Genomic DNA, 18,360 nt, shown 5'->3' on the forward strand with positions numbered 1-18,360 from the left:
CAGATATTATTTCACATTGGTTAATGAATACTCAGAAGTAAAGAAGTTGCTTAACAAGTTCCTGTCAGAAATTGTCACGGGGAAGGGCTTGTCTGTTCCTGAAATCCACCTAAACTTTCAGTTTCATTTCTTTATGAATACTCTGGCTTGGGAGGGGCACAGATTATAAAAGGAAGAAAAAAAAACAGTTTACACATAAGAAATAGAAGGCAGACAACAACCAGTTCAACAGAAAGAAATGGCCACACGCCAAAAACAACCAAGAGGCAGGGGACGTTCTGCTCATAATTCAGGTCAATCAGTTAATGGTGAAACCTTACCAGGAAAGGGAGACTTGAAGAAACCTGGAAAACATACATCATCTGAAGTGGACACCAAATGTAATGGACATTCAAGTGAAAGGAAATCCCAACAGAAAGAACCAAAGAGCAAGAAAAATCCTACAGATGGCACAATTGAGAGACATCATCAACGTTTACAAGACACATCAGCAAAGAAAGGGGAAGATAAAGGAAAATCTCCAGAACATAAGGACAAGATAGCACAACTTACAGCTAATGTGAGATATTTACCAGTCGGATTGCACAGTACAACTACAACTGAGAAGAAACCTCCCAAGAAACTGAGTAAATCAAAGACAATGGACTTAGAAGCGAACAACAGAGCTGAAGATCAATCCTCTATAACCAAGAAGAAGGTAGACAAACAGCAAAATGTAAGACATGTTAAATGTAAAGCCAATGATGACACACAGGAAAATGGTCAACCACAAACTAAAATGGCTTTAGAGAAAAAAGTACGTCGTAAAACAACTAAGGAAGAAGATGTAAAACCTGTTAATTCCAGAGCCCCTAGGAGATTGAAAGATGTGCTTGATAGAAAATTAAAGTTGAAGATGGAAGAGATTTCCAGTGCAGCACAGAAAGTAAATGCGATTGTAAACACAGTCCTGAAGTCTGATCAATTCAGTGATGATCCTTTTTTCAAGGATATAAAGAAACTACCCACTGGAAGCTACTACGAGCGTGTCAAGGTAAGATAAATGTATTATAGGGGCACAAAACCTTAAAGACGACCCATTATCTCTCCTAACACACTGATTCTTCAAAGTCTGTATCTTTAAATTCTTCTATTCAGACTGAGAATTTAACAGTTACTTTCTTGCTCACCTCTGCAGCACTTGCTGTTAGCTTCTGACTTCTGACATGAGTACGGTCTTTTGCTGATGCTTTTCCTTATATATCCTATTCAGACCCAGGTATAGCACCTGCTATTTGGGCTAAGGTGCCTTCCAATGCTGCTCCCACACCTCAAAGTCCAGCTGCAGTTAGCCTGGGTCAGTGACCAACATTAATAGAGATTGACTTCCCAGATCAGATGCTGGTTCTGCCCCGGACTATCCAGGGCTGGGGCTGAATAATTATATACTTATGACTTGGGAATAACTGGAGCTAGGTTTACATGATTTTAAAGATGTGGGGAGCAGAAGTTATATTGGTCCCTAAACTTCAAACCAAGTAAAGGTTGCTTGCTTATGCATGAACCTGGCATGGGCTGAAATGATTTGTCCTATGGGCTGATACGACCATGGTTCCCCGTGGTATTTATGTGGTACTTGTGGAGATGGATGTTATGCTTTGGTATTTGGCACTTCTGGGGAGGGATGTTGTGCTGCACTGTGGTATTTGGCAGATGTGGGGGTATTTTGTGCTTCACAATGGTATATGTTAAGCATTCTGGGAAAATAATTAGTGCTGCTTTATGGTAATTTGGTCAGATTTACATATACAGTTTAAGTAAGTAATGAGGTGCGTGACCACGTAGAGCAAATGTACCACTATTTCAGCAACATGGAAAATGTCATATTTTCAGGGTGTAACTAGCAAAGACTGGGCCTCATATTAAAATTTTAACTGGGGGCCTCACATAGTATAGCACCCCCTTTACTGACGTCCACACAAAATAAGGACCTCCTAAAGGCTGAAGAGGAACCAGAGTTGACCATGGTAAGGAACAGGTAAAAGGATCAGCGGTTGTAACAGCCTCCGGGTGTTGAGGAATTGCAGCACCACTCCTATTACTTGAATCAAAGAGCCAGAGTTCACCTTTTACCGCTGTAACTTCTGGTGCCCGTTGGATGCCGTTACAGCTGCTGTTTCACTTTTTTCTATGACCATTCATAGCACATCTAACAAATTATTCTCACATTCACAGATATCAAAGCCAAATGAATTTGACATCATGTTGGAAATCTGCCTACCAAGTTACAACTCAATTATATTGACAAACTTTGATGGGAAAGGTCCTTTCTACACATTGGCTTTTAAAGATCGAATGCCACAAGACATGCAGAACTATCTAGATTCAAATGGAAATATTTCAGCCATAATAACAGTGAATAAATTCAGACCTCTTATCAAGAAAGTTATTGACAAGAAAGGTGAGTCCTATGAAATTTAACTTTTTACACCTGTATATTGACTTATGATCACATAATGCAGTTTGCTAGCTATACAGTTATGTATATTTTAGTATAAAGAAGCAATGGAAGACAGCACTCCAAATATAACCCAATGCAAATTTCAGCTCTGGATTCACTTTTTCTAAAGTAGAGCTAAAGGGCTGCATTGAGAATAAAGAGGTGTTATATTTGGAGTATTACCTTCCATTGCTTCTTTATTAACATCAGCCTTAGTAGACAATTTCTCACAGCAAGTTGGCGTCCCATCCACCCCATATTGGGACACCAGGGGCCCCTTGTCCGTCCAGTACATTAGCAGGCAAATCAGGCATTAGCCCCACATCCTGCACCTCAGTCCAGATGGACACAAACCATGGGTATAGTTAAGCGTTCTTGACAAATACCCCTCAGGGTCAGAGTTTTCCCGGGGACAATACTGTCCGGACGAACAAATCAGGTTGCATCAGAGTAACATCCACCCCAGTGTCCGAAATCCCATGACTACACTATCCCCCACAGTGATTGTTGGCATTGGATTGAGCCTCCACTCTCCCAACCAAATACCCAGATGAACCAGCTGTGATGGCCTGGGAAGCAGGGGTGTTCGTCGGGCAGTTAGGGAACTCCACCCTGAAGTGTCCTGGCTGATTAAAGACATGGCATCGCTGGACCTCTCCTTGGGGCTTGGAGGGAAGTTCTCCAGGTGAGGCCTCTATGAATGGTCATCCTGGACTTGGGTCTGGGAAGGGCTGCTAGTTTTCTGCAGCCAGGCCATCTCTAATTGATGTTCCAACTTGGAATGACACTCTGCAGCAACAGCCTGACACTCAGCCTGATGTTCTGCAGTAGCAGCTCGTTGATATTCGAGGATCAACTGTAAGCGACCGTTAAGAGTTACTGGGGCACAGCTGTTGTAAGGCCATTTGCAAGGAAAAGTCCATTTCCCCTTGAGGACTTGGGCTGTTTGTCCCACAAGGCAAAGTTATCTCTGAAACAAGGTCAACAGCTGGACTTTCTAGAATGGTGATGGTTTCTTGCCCAACACTTCAAGACTTTCTGCTCCACCAGTGCAGAAATCAGCAGGTCCTTGGTCTTGACAGTTATTTTGAGGCCTCTCTGCTCACAGAGCTGGATGAGAGACTCCTTGCTTTGCCTGCTATATGAGCTTGCCATAGCTGAGAGCAGCCGTTGCCAAATAAAAGATAAGACAGAAAACAAAGAAAAAAAGGAAGAGAACAGCAGCTTACCAAACTTTTACCATATTTTAAAGCCTAGTACCACGCTTGATTAAAAAGGTTTGCCACAATCCTCAGTGTTCTGATTGATACTGCACCCACATGCTGTTATCCTATACCATGCTGCCACCAATGTGAAGGATATTGCCTTACCAAGCCACTTGGCACACCTTCTATCACGTTTCTTAACTTTCCACTCAATGCCCATAAGTGTCTGAGTTGATAGGATAATATGAAACAAGCTTTATATATTTTATATATTTATTAACCCAAGTGAGTCAGTACTAGCCACTAACATATACGGAAATACATATCAGTGACTGTCAAGCAAATACAGGTAAAAGCACAATGCAATACAGAAAATAAAATGGGAATAAAGGAATACAAAAGAAACACTAACAAAACAAGTTTGTAGTTGGGGTCTCTGGACTTCAGCTGGTTAGCTCAGGGTGTGTTCTTCAGTCAGGCCAACAAAGCATGTGTCCTTTACATGCTGTTCCAGAGTCAGAGCTCTCCTTGCTACCTCTTTTCTGAGTGAACCAGGAATCTAGGTCTGCCTTGCAGTAAAAGGCTGGTATCTAACCACACCTCCCTTCCAGGTAGCCCCCCCATTGCAGAATTCTGGGAAAGAGGGTTTTTTTCCGGACTGGTGTAAAGTTGTGTGATTGGGGTTCAACTGATGGTGATTTGCAATCTCCCTCCCTCCATAGACATCTGCCGTCCGAGGCAATAAAACTGGCTGGCCAGAAAGGGCCAACTCCCATGTATATACATAAAACCACTGAAGCAAATTGACCTCCAATGTAAACAAAGCTTAAGCACAACATTCCTAAAGGTATATGTAAGGCTGATACATACAAGGAAAAATACCTTACAAAGAAAGATACATAACTGATGGTCTCTTCATCACATATATACAATTAACTGATGAGGGGTATTTAACTGAAATGTATATATTTACATATTTCTAAATTAAATTATTAAGAAGCATAACAGCATTGAGTGCAGTTCTCCTCTCTTACTATACATGTGTCAACATGTATACTGCTATCTACAATGATATTACAGTTGTTAAAACATGACATAGATTCTGGGTTCAGGAAACAACCAGCAGTGAACATGGGAGACATCAACCAGGGTTGGAACCAGTCTGAAATCCCTAAGTTCAGCTCTTAAAAAGTTTGGATGAACTAAGTGTTCACAGACTCCCTGAAGAACCCCTTTAGGCTTAAGGCCCCACGGTGCGGAAATGCAGCTTCTTTTGTTGCAGATTTTGTTGCGTTTTTTTGAGCAACAAAATCTGCAACAAAAGAAGGGATTGTTCCATTAAAGCATAACTAAAGTTTCAGTTTCAACTTTTCATTTTGTGGCAGTATTTGTGTTATTAATAAGTTTTCTAATTTACTTTATTAACAAATTTTGGCTCCTTTCTGTGAAATACTTTTTCTTGCTTCTGTATTGAGATATGTTCCTACCTCTCACTGATTATCTGTGTATGAAGTATGGGGCTGTCTAAAATGTAGAGAACATGAGGGTATGGGAGGGTCACTTCAAACAGTTTATATCTTGGGCATTTCTAAAATGTAAGTTAGTTGCTATCTCGTATATTATTTCCAGAGATATCACTGGATGAAAACAGTCGAGATTGGGATATTTCTAGCATATGTATTATGCAGCTGCATATAAATTTCCTAATCTCGAATGTGTTTTCTTTGGAAATAATATAGATAACACTACAAAGAGAATTTTCTCTTTCATGACACCAAAAATCACAGTTTATAATGCCCGCAATATAATCGTTTGAAGTGACTCATTTTTTTAAATGTACTCCATACTCAGTGAGAACCACGAACAGCTCTCAATACAGAAGCAAGAGAAAGAATAAAGAGATACAAGATGTCATAGAAAGGAGTCAAAATTTGTTAATAAAGTATATTACAAAATCTATTAATTACACAAATACTGCCAGCAAATCAAAAGTTTTCCAAAAGTTTAGTTACGCTTTAAGGACACTTATGGATAGGGAATAAGTGTCAGATCAATAAGGACCAACTACTGGGTTCCTGTTAGGATTGTGCAGTCACTGCGGCCATGATCTGGGCGTCGCTGTCAGTTCCTCTGCACAGTCCAGCGTTGCAGGGGTTAATCTGCCTTGCAGCAACCGGGCGTGGTCGACTGGGTGATCGACATAGGAGTCGACCAATGGACACTCGGATTGGGCAGCTGAGCTATTTGCTGGTGACCGCCCCTTGCCTATATAAGGGGGCTGGTCTGGACGCCCGGTGCTCTATGATCTCATTCCAAACCTGAAATGATGTGTGTTCTTGGGTTCCTGCCTGAAATACTATTAGAATTGCCCTAGTTAGCAAATGACCCCTGAGCTAGCAATTCCACAGTTAGTCAGGCAGCATGCTGCCTTGTATGTGTGGTACAACTCTGTAGGGGCAGCTAGCAATACTTCCCAGACAGGGTGACTGGGAGTGGGCTTGGCAGTAGTTGCCTGGGTGGTACCACCACACACAGGGGTTACTTGGTCATTTAATTTAGCTGGCAGTGACAGGAACTGTTAGCCGGTGTTCACACCAGGTTGGTTAGTAGTCAGTGGCCCAGAGGGCTCCGTAGGGTTTTCATTTGTTTGTATATTTTAATAAACCCTGCTGACCATAACAGTTCCCTAGTGATCAGGAGAATGGGAACCAAAAATCACTGATTCCACTTCTTTGTGAATGGAGCACCAGTGGCGTTTTTTTCATGTTTATGGGGCTGCTGGGACTGCAATCTCCAACTGTACCAGCAGCCCCATAGAAGTGAATGAAGCACCAGTCAACCAAGCGCACTGGTGCCGCACTCATATGGAGATGGCATGGGGGACTTTCAGTCTGATTATCCGCAGACCCTGTGGAAGGGGGTAAGTGTCCTTAAAGGGGTTGGCCACTTTCAGACCAATGTTAAGAGACAAATGTTATTGTTTGTATAAAAAAAAAAAAAAGATATACAATTTTCCAATATACTTTCTGTATCAATTCCTCACAGTTTTCTAGATTTCGGCTTGCTGTTATTCATTCTGTTACTTCTAAGAGGATAAATCTCTGACCATGGTCATGTGATTTATGGTCCATGGTCATGTGATGAGGACACAGGTGCACAGATGATTACCAGGCAGATGTCTGATTATTCTGCTGTGACTATAACAAGCGGCACCTGTGTGCTCATCACATGACCATGGACCGTAAATCACATGACCATGGTCAGACTTTTATCCAGTAGCAGTTACAGAATGAATGACAGCAAGCTGAGATCTAGAAAACTGTGAGGAATTGATACAGAAAGTATATTGGAAAATTGTACAACTTTTTATTGTACAAACCATAACATTTGTCTCTCAATATTGGTCTGAAAGTGGCCAACCCCTTTAATGAGACAATTCCTTTAAGTAATTATGTCACGATACTAGTGGTACAGGATCAGGAGTCCAGTCGTCGGGTAATGCAGAGGAGGCTGGAGAAAGCAGGTGGATAGCCCACAGGGGTCTGAGGCAGTAGTCCAAGAGCAGATGAGTAAAGACCAGGTAGAAGTCTGTAGTCTTTCAGGAGCTGTAGTAAAGCTACGGTGAGCTTGCAGCCAGCAGGTGAGGTTCCAAGGAAGTGAAGAGGATCTCCAGCAAGGAGGTCTCCTGGGTGTTCAGGCTGTATCCGGAATAAACAGAACACAATACCAACACAAACAGGAAGTGTCAGAGTCACCTATATATAGCCAGTCCAATCAAGGTTAATACAGGGCGGGTTACCATCATTAGCAGCAGCTGATGAGCCTCAGGAGTAGGCTCCACACAGAAGTCCAACAGGCCATGATTCCACAAGCCTGATAGCTCAGGTAGCAAGGAGACACTGAGCAAGACAGCAGGTCACAGGTTCAAATTCTGACAAATTAACAACTTCAGTGTAAAACTATTTTCTGTATTACATAAAGTTATGCTTTTCAACCTGACAGTGTGGATATTATCATTATAATTCTACAAATATGAACATTTTTCTGACAGGAATGAAAGGTGTATCTGTACAGAGGAAAGACCCTGGGAGCCCCGCAGTAACTCTCATCATTGAACATAAACCTCAGGCTATTTCAGTGGATCTGGTTCTGGCCCTCAAAATACGTAGCAGATGGCCAGAAGAAACTAATGATGGAATGGACATTGACGAATGGCTTGGTCTGAAGGTAAAGCAGGAATTCAAAAAGAGTAACTTCTATATGGTACCCAAAAAAGCAAATAAAACAAATGGTAAGAGTTTTATATTACTGTATATAACGAAAATGAAAGAAGTTGTGCTTTATATACTGCCCAGTTTAATTAAATATACAGTATTTCACAAAAGTGATTACACCCTTCACATTTTTATTACGTCATTATATATTTTCATAGGACATTTTAATCTAATCTAATGTAGTCAGTGTACAGCTTGTACAGTTAGGGCCAGAAATATTTGGACAGTGACACAAGTTTTGTTATTTTAGCTGTTTACTAAAACATGTTCAGAAATACAATTATATATATAATATGGGCTGAAAGTGCACACTCCCAGCTGCAATATGAGAGTTTCCACATCCAAATCGGAGAAAGGGTTTAGGAATCATAGCTCTGTAATGCATAGCCTCCTCTTTTTCAAGGGACCAAAAGTAATTGGACAATGGACTCTAAGGGCTGCAATTAACTCTGAAGGCGTCTCCCTCGTAAACCTGTAATCAATGAAGTAGTTAAAAGGTCTGGGGTTGATTCCAGGTGTGTAGTTTTGCATTTGGAAGCTGTTGCTGTGACCAGACAACATGCGGTCAAAGGAACTCTCAATTGAGGTGAAGCAGAACATCCTGAGGCTGAAAAAAAAGAAAAAATCCATCAGAGAGATAGCAGACATGCTTGGAGTAGCAAAATCAACAGTCGGGTACATTCTAAGAAAAAAGGAATTGACTGGTGAGCTTGGGAACTCAAGAAGGCCTGGGCGTCCACGGATGACAACAGTGGTGGATGATCGCCGCATACTTTCTTTGGTCAAGAAGAACCCGTTCACAACATCAACTGAAGTCCAGAACACTCTCAGTGAAGTAGGTGTATCTGTCTCTAAGTCAACAGTAAAGAGAAGACTCCATTAAAGTAAATACAAAGGGTTCACATCTAGATGCAAACCATTCATCAATTCCAAAAATAGACAGGCCAGAGTTAAATCTGCTGAAAAACACCTCAAGAAGTCAGCTCAGTTCTGGAAAAGTATTCTATGGACAGATGAGACAAAGATCAACGTGTACCAGAATGATGGGAAGAAAAAAGTTTGGAGAAGAAAGGGAACGGCACATGATCCAAGGCACACCACATCCTCTGTAAAACATGGTGGAGGCAACGTGATTGCATGGGCATGCATGGCTTTCAATGGCACTGGGTCACTTGTGTTTATTGATGACATAACAGCAGACAAGAGTAGCCGGATGAATTCTGAAGTGTACCGGGATATACTTTCAGCCCAGATTCAGCCAAATGCTGCCAAGTTGATCGGACGGCGCTTCATAGTACAGATGGACAATGACCCCAAGCATACAGCCAAAGCTACCCAGGAGTTCATGAGTGCAAAAAAGTGGAACATTCTGCAATGGCCAAGTCAATCACCAGATCTTAACCCAATTGAGCATGCATTTCACTTGCTCAAATCCAGACTTAAGGCGGAAAGACCCACAAACAAGCAAGACCTGAAGGCTGCGGCTGTAAAGACCTGGCAAAGCATTAAGAAGGAGGAAACCCAGCGTTTGGTGATGTCCATGGGTTCCAGACTTAAGGCAGTGATTTCCTCCAAAGGATTCGCAACAAAATATTGAAAATAAAAATATTTTGTTTGGGTTATGTTTATTTGTCCAATTACTTTTGAGCTCCTAAAATGTGGAGTGTTTGTAAAGAAATGTGTACAATTCCTACATTTTATATCAGATATTTTTGTTCAACCCTTCAAATTAAACGTTACAATCTGCACTTGAATTCTGTTGTAGAGGTTTCATTTCAAAACCAATGTGGTGGCATGCAGAGCCCAACTCATGAAAATTGTGTCACTGTCCAAATATTTCTGGCCCTAACTGTATATCAGTGTAAATTTGATGTACCTTGAAAATCACATAACACACAGCCATTATTGTCTAAAACCCTGGCAACAAAAGTGAGTACAGCCCTAAGTGGAAATGGACAAATTGTACCCAATTAGCCATTTTCCCTCCAATGTGTAATGTGACTTGTTAGTATTACAAGGTCTCATGTGTGAATGGAGAGCAGATATCTTAAATTTGATGTTATCGTTCTCTCATACTGGCCACTGGAAGTATAGCATGGCACCTCATGGCAAAGAACTCTCTGAGGATCTGCTCTGCTCTACATAAAGATGGTCTAGGCCAGGGGTGCTCACACTTTTTCAGTGTGTGAGCTACTTTTTAGCTGACCAAGGCAAAAGATCTACTAGGGCGGGGCCGGGCCTGTGGGCGTGTCCGGACATGTGGGCGGGGTCAGGCGGATCATGAACGCAAGACAGCAGCGTTCTGTGGCCGCCCAGGGATCCCCAGTGTCTGTTCACAGCGCAGGCAGAGAGTTCTCTCTGGACACTGGAAGGCTGGGGCTGCGGCAGCCCCGCCTGCCAGTGTCCGGAGATGATTCTCAGCCTGCACTGTGAACAGACAGACACCGGGGAACCCTGCATCCCGCGATCGACCCATACGTCCTTTGCGATCTACCAGTAGATCACGATCGACGTATTGGGCATCCCTGGTCTAGGCTATAAGAAGACTGCCAACACTCAGAAGCTGTGCTGCAGCACGGTGTGTCTGGCTTACTGTCAGCATAGTGATGCGAGTTTCATGGTTTGGGGCTGCATGAAAGCTGCCAGATGTGGAGAACTACAGTTCATTGAGAGAACCATAAATGTCAACAAGTACTGTGACATACTGAAGCAGAGTATGATCCCCCCTCCCTTGGTAACTGGGCTTCAGGACAGTAACCCAACATAACGGTCCCAAGCACACCTCCAAGACAACCACTGCTTTGCTAAAGAAATTGAAGGCAAAAGTAGTGGACAGCCAAACATGTCTCCAGACCTAAACCCTATTGATCATCTGTGGGGATTCAAACGGAAAGGTCTCTAACATCCACCAGCTCCGTGATGACATCATGGAGGAGTGGAACAGGGTTCCAGTGGAAACCTGTGATGCTTTATTGAACGCCATGCCCAAGAGGGTTTAGGCAGTGCTGGAAAATAATGGTGGCCACACAAAGATCTATAAACAAGAGAAATAATACGCCAAGCACATAGTGATTGGCAGGTGATGAGAATACACGCGCACTTGACAGATGGAATGGTCACAAACTAGTGGTCAAGATGTACTCTCAATTTTAGGGGTTGTGAACAGTCACAACCACTGTTGCAGCATATAGCTATTACATGTATCCCAGGAAGCAGAAGGACTTCTACTCGTCTTGTTGCACAAGTCCAGACGGAAAAATGAACCAGTGAAGAACTAGGAGAATCCAATGGTATCCCACAAACGAAAAAAGTAGAGGAATGTCTGTGCTTTTCCATAAAAAAAATAAAATCTTTTATTGCACAAACACACAATGCAAAAACAGCGTTTCGAGGATAATACCCCCTCTTCAAGTGTACAAAATTGCACAGGATAAAACATTACTGGTTTGTAGTATATTTAAGGAGTTGTGGTACTGATTAACCAACCCCTTAAGGGAGGTGTTTGATTATGTCAAACAGCAATTGCTCAGACAGAGTAAATGATATGGAATTGGACATAAACACCAAACACAATTTCTATAGGATGCTCTTTCTCAGTTGTATTATAGATAGTGCAGTGAGATATGTCCCAAGATGAGGATTGTGCTGAAATGTGTTAACTATCCACTTTCAACATCTTGTTTGGGCAAATGCGCATGCGTGAGCTACAAGGTTGCCGGTAGAATGCTGTGTAATAAGCTGACCGCTTCATTCAGCATGTGTGTGGGAAGAACTGCGGCTATGTTTCCTCAAGCCGAATAACCCTTTCCACGTGTGTATTGGGAAGACTGCGCCTGTAATAGCTGTCATGAGGAAGGAACGTTAGTTCTGAAACGAGTAACCACGATATGTCGGTACTTCCTTGATCCATCTTGATTGCCATAATGTAATTCCTTTTTAAAAGAAGAATAAAAGTTATGTTTTATTATGCTCCATTGTCGACGCCGGATTTTTCAAAGTTGGGGATAGTCTGTTTGTTAAATCCTATAGGGTATTAGATAAATATAATGTATAGAAAGTCACGCAAATGCAGTTTTTCTCCAATTCCACCTCATTCTGATTTTTTTTTTTAACTTTCCAGTACATTGTAGAAAATATCAAATGTTACCATTATAACTACAATTTGTTCCGCTAAAATTCAAAACCTATGTTCTATTTAAAAAAAAAATTCAGATGATATGGAAATACACATTGTGCATTTTCAGTTTTTTCATTATATATTTTTTGGATCCATATTGTTTTATCACAAAGCAGCTTTTGTATATATTACAGTGAAATAATCGAAAGCTTTTATTTTCACAGATACATGGCGAATTTCATTTTCACACATTGAAAAAAAAATATTAAAAAACCATGGACATGGTAAAACCTGTTGTGAAAAAAGCAAAAGAGAGATGTGCTGCAGGTAATGGCAACAAGTTCTTACATACAAGGCAGAATACTGTGCAGAATACTAGTACAGAGCCATAAAGACATCCTAAGGTTCTATGTACTGCACCATACGTACATATACATCCATACATCTGGTGGAGCATGCCAGTTTTTGTTTTTTTTTCCATTGGAATTTTGTATGAAATTGTAGACACATGTTTTTTTGATTTTAGATTGAGGCCAACTTGGTTTAGACACCAATTCCTGTGATTTGTATTATGCCGTTTCTTTTTTTTGTGTAGTAGAATATAATATAATAGTTTGAATGTTTGCAAGTGCAGCTATACCAGTTCTATTCATTTATTTTTATATTAATATTTTTTTGGTAAATGAGAAACTTTTTTGGAACACATACATATATATGTGTATATGTTATACATACATTATATTTTTTTTAAATTATTTTTTTTTGTTTTAATTCAACTAGTGGACTTAAACATTATATTGCTTGAACAATGCACAGCAATACGTCTGTGACATCATCCCACTACACTCTTCAGGTGCTGGTAGCTGTCAGTTGTGTAACACAACTGGTACACCCCTCAAAAAGAACAGGCTCAACTCCTGAGTGCATTCTATATGTTTCAACTCTAGCTTTATGTACATACATGTACATCACAGGTTAGGAATCAGTTAAAAACAAATAAAAAGCATAAGAAAGCAATATTATTTCAAAATGCCACAAACATAACACTCCCTATACTGTAGTGCCACAATTTCAGTTTTTGTATATCCTGCTTCCCATAAAAGTGGGAAAAATGATCAGAAAGGTTGATAGTACTAAAACTGCATGTGATCCCACAGAAAACAAGCCCTCATACAACTCCATCAATGGCAGGGCTGAATCAAACATGAGTCAAGTTGAACCTCTGGTCTCTGTAGCATGGAAGAAGCTTAGCTTTTCAGCATCTCCAAGCTACATTAAGGCCGGAACCCACAGGCCATTTTACAGTAACTGCAATGTGGATGGAATTCTTGTGAATCCCATGCCCATTTTGCGGTAAAAACTGCACTACAGACACGCTGCAATTTGCAAATCGCAGCATATTAATTATATCTACGGGAACGCCAGCAGCTTTCCTGTAGATATAACTAACAAAGTCCGGGGAGGAAAATCTGCAAACTTTCTGCTTAAAGCGCTGCGGGAAGAACCATGATATGTTCGTGCCGTGGATTTTCCCGCAGCACTTTATAGCTGCAGGTCCCGTGGGATCAGCCTAAAAATGATCCTGTTTTTACCTAGTTTGGTGAGTGTTGCAATGTTTTTTGATTTACATATATGCAAAGCACCACTGTGGATATGCTGCTGGGAATTTCTGGATTATATCAGGGTATGAATTATTCAACAGAGTAGATATTATAGATATTTATTAGTGCCACTTTCCTTTTTCTATTACGGTTTTGATAATGTTTATGCTTTTTTTGATTCTCAGAAAACAGTGTCTTAAATTGCTCAAGCACCTCCTGGAGCTGCTTAAAAAGAATGGAAACCAAAGAGAAATGGAGAAGTTCTGCTCTTACCATGCCAAGACTGCACTACTGCATCACTGTGCACTACGTCCTAAAGATGAAGACTGGAAATTAGAGAATTTGGAATCATGCTTTCTAGAATATGTTAGTTTTTTCCAAATATGTCTTAAGAAGTACAAACTGTACAACTTTTTTATACCTTCCCATAATCTTTTTAGTAAGGATGTTATAGACAAATCAAACTGTGATTATCTTTATAAGGAAATAGAAAAACAAAAACCAGACTTCCCTCTTTTTTACGATTAGAGCTGCCTTTACCAGAAGCCACATATAATTTCCCTCCAATATAAAAGGTATTATTCGAATAATGAAATATATTGTATGGCCTAAGTGATAAATGTGGACAGTATTGTCTGCTGCAATCTGCAAGTAGTGATTGATGTAACAATACCAATTAGGGCTCGTTCACATAAAACGCTCACCCCCGCTCTGACAGCTTTCTGTCTTCTGCCGGCAGAAGACGGAAAGCTGAGAACGGAGACCCGAACACTAATGTGAACCTAGTGTTAGGTATATTTTCTTCACATTTTTTCCCATAATTATTAACTTTTTAACTTCTATTTACAAAAATATTTCTAAACACAATTTTTTTTTTCCATTTTTACTCTCCAAACTGCCATTACAACCCACTGGCACCCTATGATTATGTTGCAGAGGTGGCAATAGGGTGTTGAGGGAGCACCTTCCCTCCAAACACATAAATGCTAGTATTTACCCATAGACAATCCCGGCCACTAGAGCAGGTTGGCCACGTGGTCACTTACTGTATGTAAATATGAAGGATCAAGCTGCTTATCATGACATAAATGTACTGTGTTTTATTGGTCAGGAAGGGATTAAAAAGGCCTTGTGATATCTTCAAAAAGTAAAACTATCACCATATTTTTGTTGCTTAATGTCACTTTTTTTTTTTAGTTGCCCCCATTACTACAATGTATATAACTTCCAATCAAAACATAACTATTAAATTCTAACACAGACATAGAACCAGACATTAAAAACAACAAACACTACGGCCGTGTACATATAGCCTAAAGCTGAGGCCACGTTGTAGAAACACAGTATTTTTGGCTGTTGTGGATATAAACCCAACTTTTTATGGTCCCAGCAAAGTTTTGAAAAAAGGCAGCATTTCACCTTTGCTTTTGAGAGTGCTGCGTCATTTCACATAGACACATATGGGGTGAAAAAGATACAAATGTAAAACGTAATACAAAAGAAGTAGTGAATGAAAGCGTCGCTGTGTTTTTATTTCTGCTGCAATTTTTTTTCACTTTTTCTAGCTATATTTTGCAATGTGCAGCCTTAGCCTAAAATATATAATTCATGATATGATTTGAACAAATCAAATATATTGTATGTGTGATTTTGGTGCTTTGTTAAAGTGCATATTTGTTGAGGAAATACAATACAAATATCAAATAAATTACACTTATGGTTGTGTAATACATCTTTTTCAACGTTTTGCTTTATTTTTTTAGTACTGAAAAAAAAATGCTGTGGCAAGATGTTATGGGTACATCAGTAGAAAGTTATGAAAATCCTTACACACCAAGTTTTTTTTTTTTTTTGAAAATACTGCATTCATTTTTATTGCTTTTTTGCCATTCATTTAAAAATGCAGCATGCGATTGGTCTGATGCTTTTTAAGGTTATCTTCCTATCATAGGAGATATAAAACAAAACACCATTAAAAAAAAAAGGCAAGATAAAAAAAAAAACAACAACAAAACCCCAAAACACTAAAGCTAGGTTCACACTAGTGCTCAGTTTCTGTCTTTCGTGTCTGCATGGGAACCCGAAGGACAGAAATCCCATCTGCCTGGGGTCATTCATTTTAAATGGAAATCAATTTAAGCGAAAACTTGGGTGCATTTGCCTGAACACTACTGTGAACCTAGCGTCAGCAATACTGGTGGGTTTTTTTAAAAGGAAAAAAAAAATGCCAGGATAAAACTGCATTGGTAGCCTTGGACCTTATGCCCATGACCTTTGTCTCTATGACCCCATGTATGATCAACGAGCTGTGTATGTGGCAGTGAGCCTGGGCCAAAAATCAGGACAGGATCTATACCTGTCTTTTGCAGCCATGGCTCACTAGATGTAAAGGGGTCCATGGAAGCACAGGTTGAACACAGAGGTCATACTGTTTTACTATGGACTGGCTACATATATACATAGCCTTTACAGTGCAGAAAGATAAAATAAACATTTTCCAAATTTTCTAGGTATGCTGCCATGTTTTAATGCACAACATGCCTTTTAGTTTAAACAAGATATGTGCCAAATATGTACCACCAAAATAGAAGGTGGGGGAGTTGGTGATAAACAGTTCCAGTATGTTATTACGGGAATCTGTTATATATTCCAAATGGGTACCGTATATACTCGAGTATAAATCGAACTGAATATAAGCAGAGGCCCCTTATAAACCACATCACAAAAAAACTGGTAAAACTTATTGACTCGAGTATAAGCTGAAGGGGGGAAAATGCATGACATTCTTTTTGTGCTCATGTTAATGCTAGCAGGCTTTGGGCCTGTGTGATAATGTCCCAGACGTCACGTGGTCTGGGATATTACCATACAGGCCCAAAGCCTGTGCTAGCAGTAACAGGCTATTACTACTAGCACAGGCTTCGAGCCTATATGGTACTGCTAGCGCAGGCTTTGGGCCTATATGCTAATATCCCAGGCCCAAAGCCTGTGCTAGCAGTACCATACAGGCCCAAAGCCTGCGCTAGCAGTAACAGGCTATTACTTCTAGCACAGGCTTTGGGCCTATATGGTAATATCCCAGACCATGTGACGTCTGGGATATTACCATACAGGCCCAAAGCCTGCTAGGATTAACATCGAATCCCGGAGAGGTGAGTAACACCGTTTATTATGTTCTCTCACCTCCTCTGGGGCTCCGATTATTATACTCGGGGGATTCTAATGATGGGATCCCTTTAACAGCTATTGAAACATCAGACATTCCCCAAGATAGTATAAATAAATAGTAAATTTGGCCTCTTCAAAAGAAACTACTAAGCCAGCCCTAGGAAAAATTACGTTTCGGCTTTTTTTTTAAGCTATTAATATAATAAGACCACCAAACAAGGCCGCCACTCAGGAGGCATACTAATATGGTTTAAGGAGGAGCTCAAAGAACACGTAAAAGCTACCAAACGTGGAACCAATCACATATGGATAAAAATAAGCAGCTCCATCCTCAGCGGCCAGCAGGACATCTATCTCTGTGCAGTATATATCCTCCCACCAGGGTCCCCCTACCATGACCCCGACACCTACGAAGTCCTACAAAGGGAAGCTGCCCAATTCCAACCCAAAGACAGAGTACTAATATGCGGAGACCTGAATGCAAGAACAGGCACAGAGAGACTACCTGCCCCCTGACGACAACCCACATACGCACGGTAGTGAGATACACCACCCAGACAAGAAGAAACAGCCAAGACAGAATTGTCAACAAGAGCGGGAGACAACTGCTGAACATGTGCCGAAGCCTAGGACTGTACATAATGAATGGATGTATCAGAGCTAGGACGCTTCACACTAAACTCCCAAGTGGGCAACAGTGTGGTGGACTATGCCATTACAGACGCAGACCTGTCAGACATTGAAGACTTCACAATCACACCTGACTCCCATCTATCAGACCACAACCAGATCCTACTATACATGAGAACCATGAACAAAACACCCACACGAGCTCCAACAATCCGGCCTCTACAATCTACCAAAACATTTCAAATGGGCCAGCCACCAGGCCATAGAATATACCAACACAACCAACCGACCCGAAATCAAGACACTGCTCACAAACTTCCATACAAACACCTATCAGCCAGACCAACAGTGAGTCACCAGAGCTGTGAAGGATCTCAAGTACATCCTACAGACCACAGCAGAACTAGCAGGCCTGAAACAAACCAAACCAATAAGACAAACCAACAAACAGTCCCACAAATGGTTCGACAGCGACTGCAGAGCACTACGCCATACCTTAAGAACAGCCTCCAACCAAAAACACAGGGACCCCAACAACAAGGAGGTGAGGGAAGCCTACAACAATCTATGCAAGCAATAAAAAGGCACCCTCAGAGAGAAGAAACAGAGGTACCTCTCCCACAAAATAGAGCAACTAGAGGACTCCCTCCAGGACAGCTCATTCTGGGACTCCTGGCACCATATGGGCACTAAACCCAAGAAAAACTCCCTCCACATCCAAAATGGCAATATCTGGCTCAACTACTTCAGAGGTCTCTACAAAAACATCCCCGAAGAAGACCTAACCCCAGAACAGCAACAGATAATCACCAAACTCAGGGACATGGAGAAAGTCATCAAAGACTTCCAGAACCCTTTGGACTCGCCAAACACCATAAAAGATATA

The 18,360-nt window shown here is 40.9% G+C and overlaps 1 protein-coding gene across 1 annotated transcript; it reads left to right on the forward strand.

The window, feature by feature from the left end:
• Positions 1-203: 203 nt before the first annotated feature.
• On the forward strand, positions 204-14,204 carry CGAS (cyclic GMP-AMP synthase). The gene is made up of 5 exons (XM_075269538.1): positions 204-1,033; positions 2,215-2,440; positions 7,736-7,975; positions 12,300-12,402; positions 13,862-14,204. The coding sequence occupies exons 1-5, from the start codon at positions 239-241 to the stop codon at positions 14,202-14,204; spliced, it is 1,707 nt and encodes a 568-aa protein (XP_075125639.1). The 5' UTR covers positions 204-238.
• The last annotated feature ends 4,156 nt before the right edge of the window (positions 14,205-18,360 follow it).

This window comes from Leptodactylus fuscus, chromosome 3 (genome assembly GCF_031893055.1).
Source record: "Leptodactylus fuscus isolate aLepFus1 chromosome 3, aLepFus1.hap2, whole genome shotgun sequence".
Classification (NCBI taxonomy): domain Eukaryota; kingdom Metazoa; phylum Chordata; class Amphibia; order Anura; family Leptodactylidae; genus Leptodactylus; species Leptodactylus fuscus.

Coding starts and splice junctions, on each gene's coding strand:
- CGAS (XM_075269538.1), top strand. CDS start 239: ATGGCCACACGCCAAAAACAACCAAGAGGCAGGGGACGTTCTGCTCAT. Junction 2,441..7,735: donor GAAAGTTATTGACAAGAAAG/GTGAGTCCTATG, acceptor TTTTTCTGACAG/GAATGAAAGGTGTATCTGTA. Junction 12,403..13,861: donor AAAAGAGAGATGTGCTGCAG/GTAATGGCAACA, acceptor TTTGATTCTCAG/AAAACAGTGTCTTAAATTGC.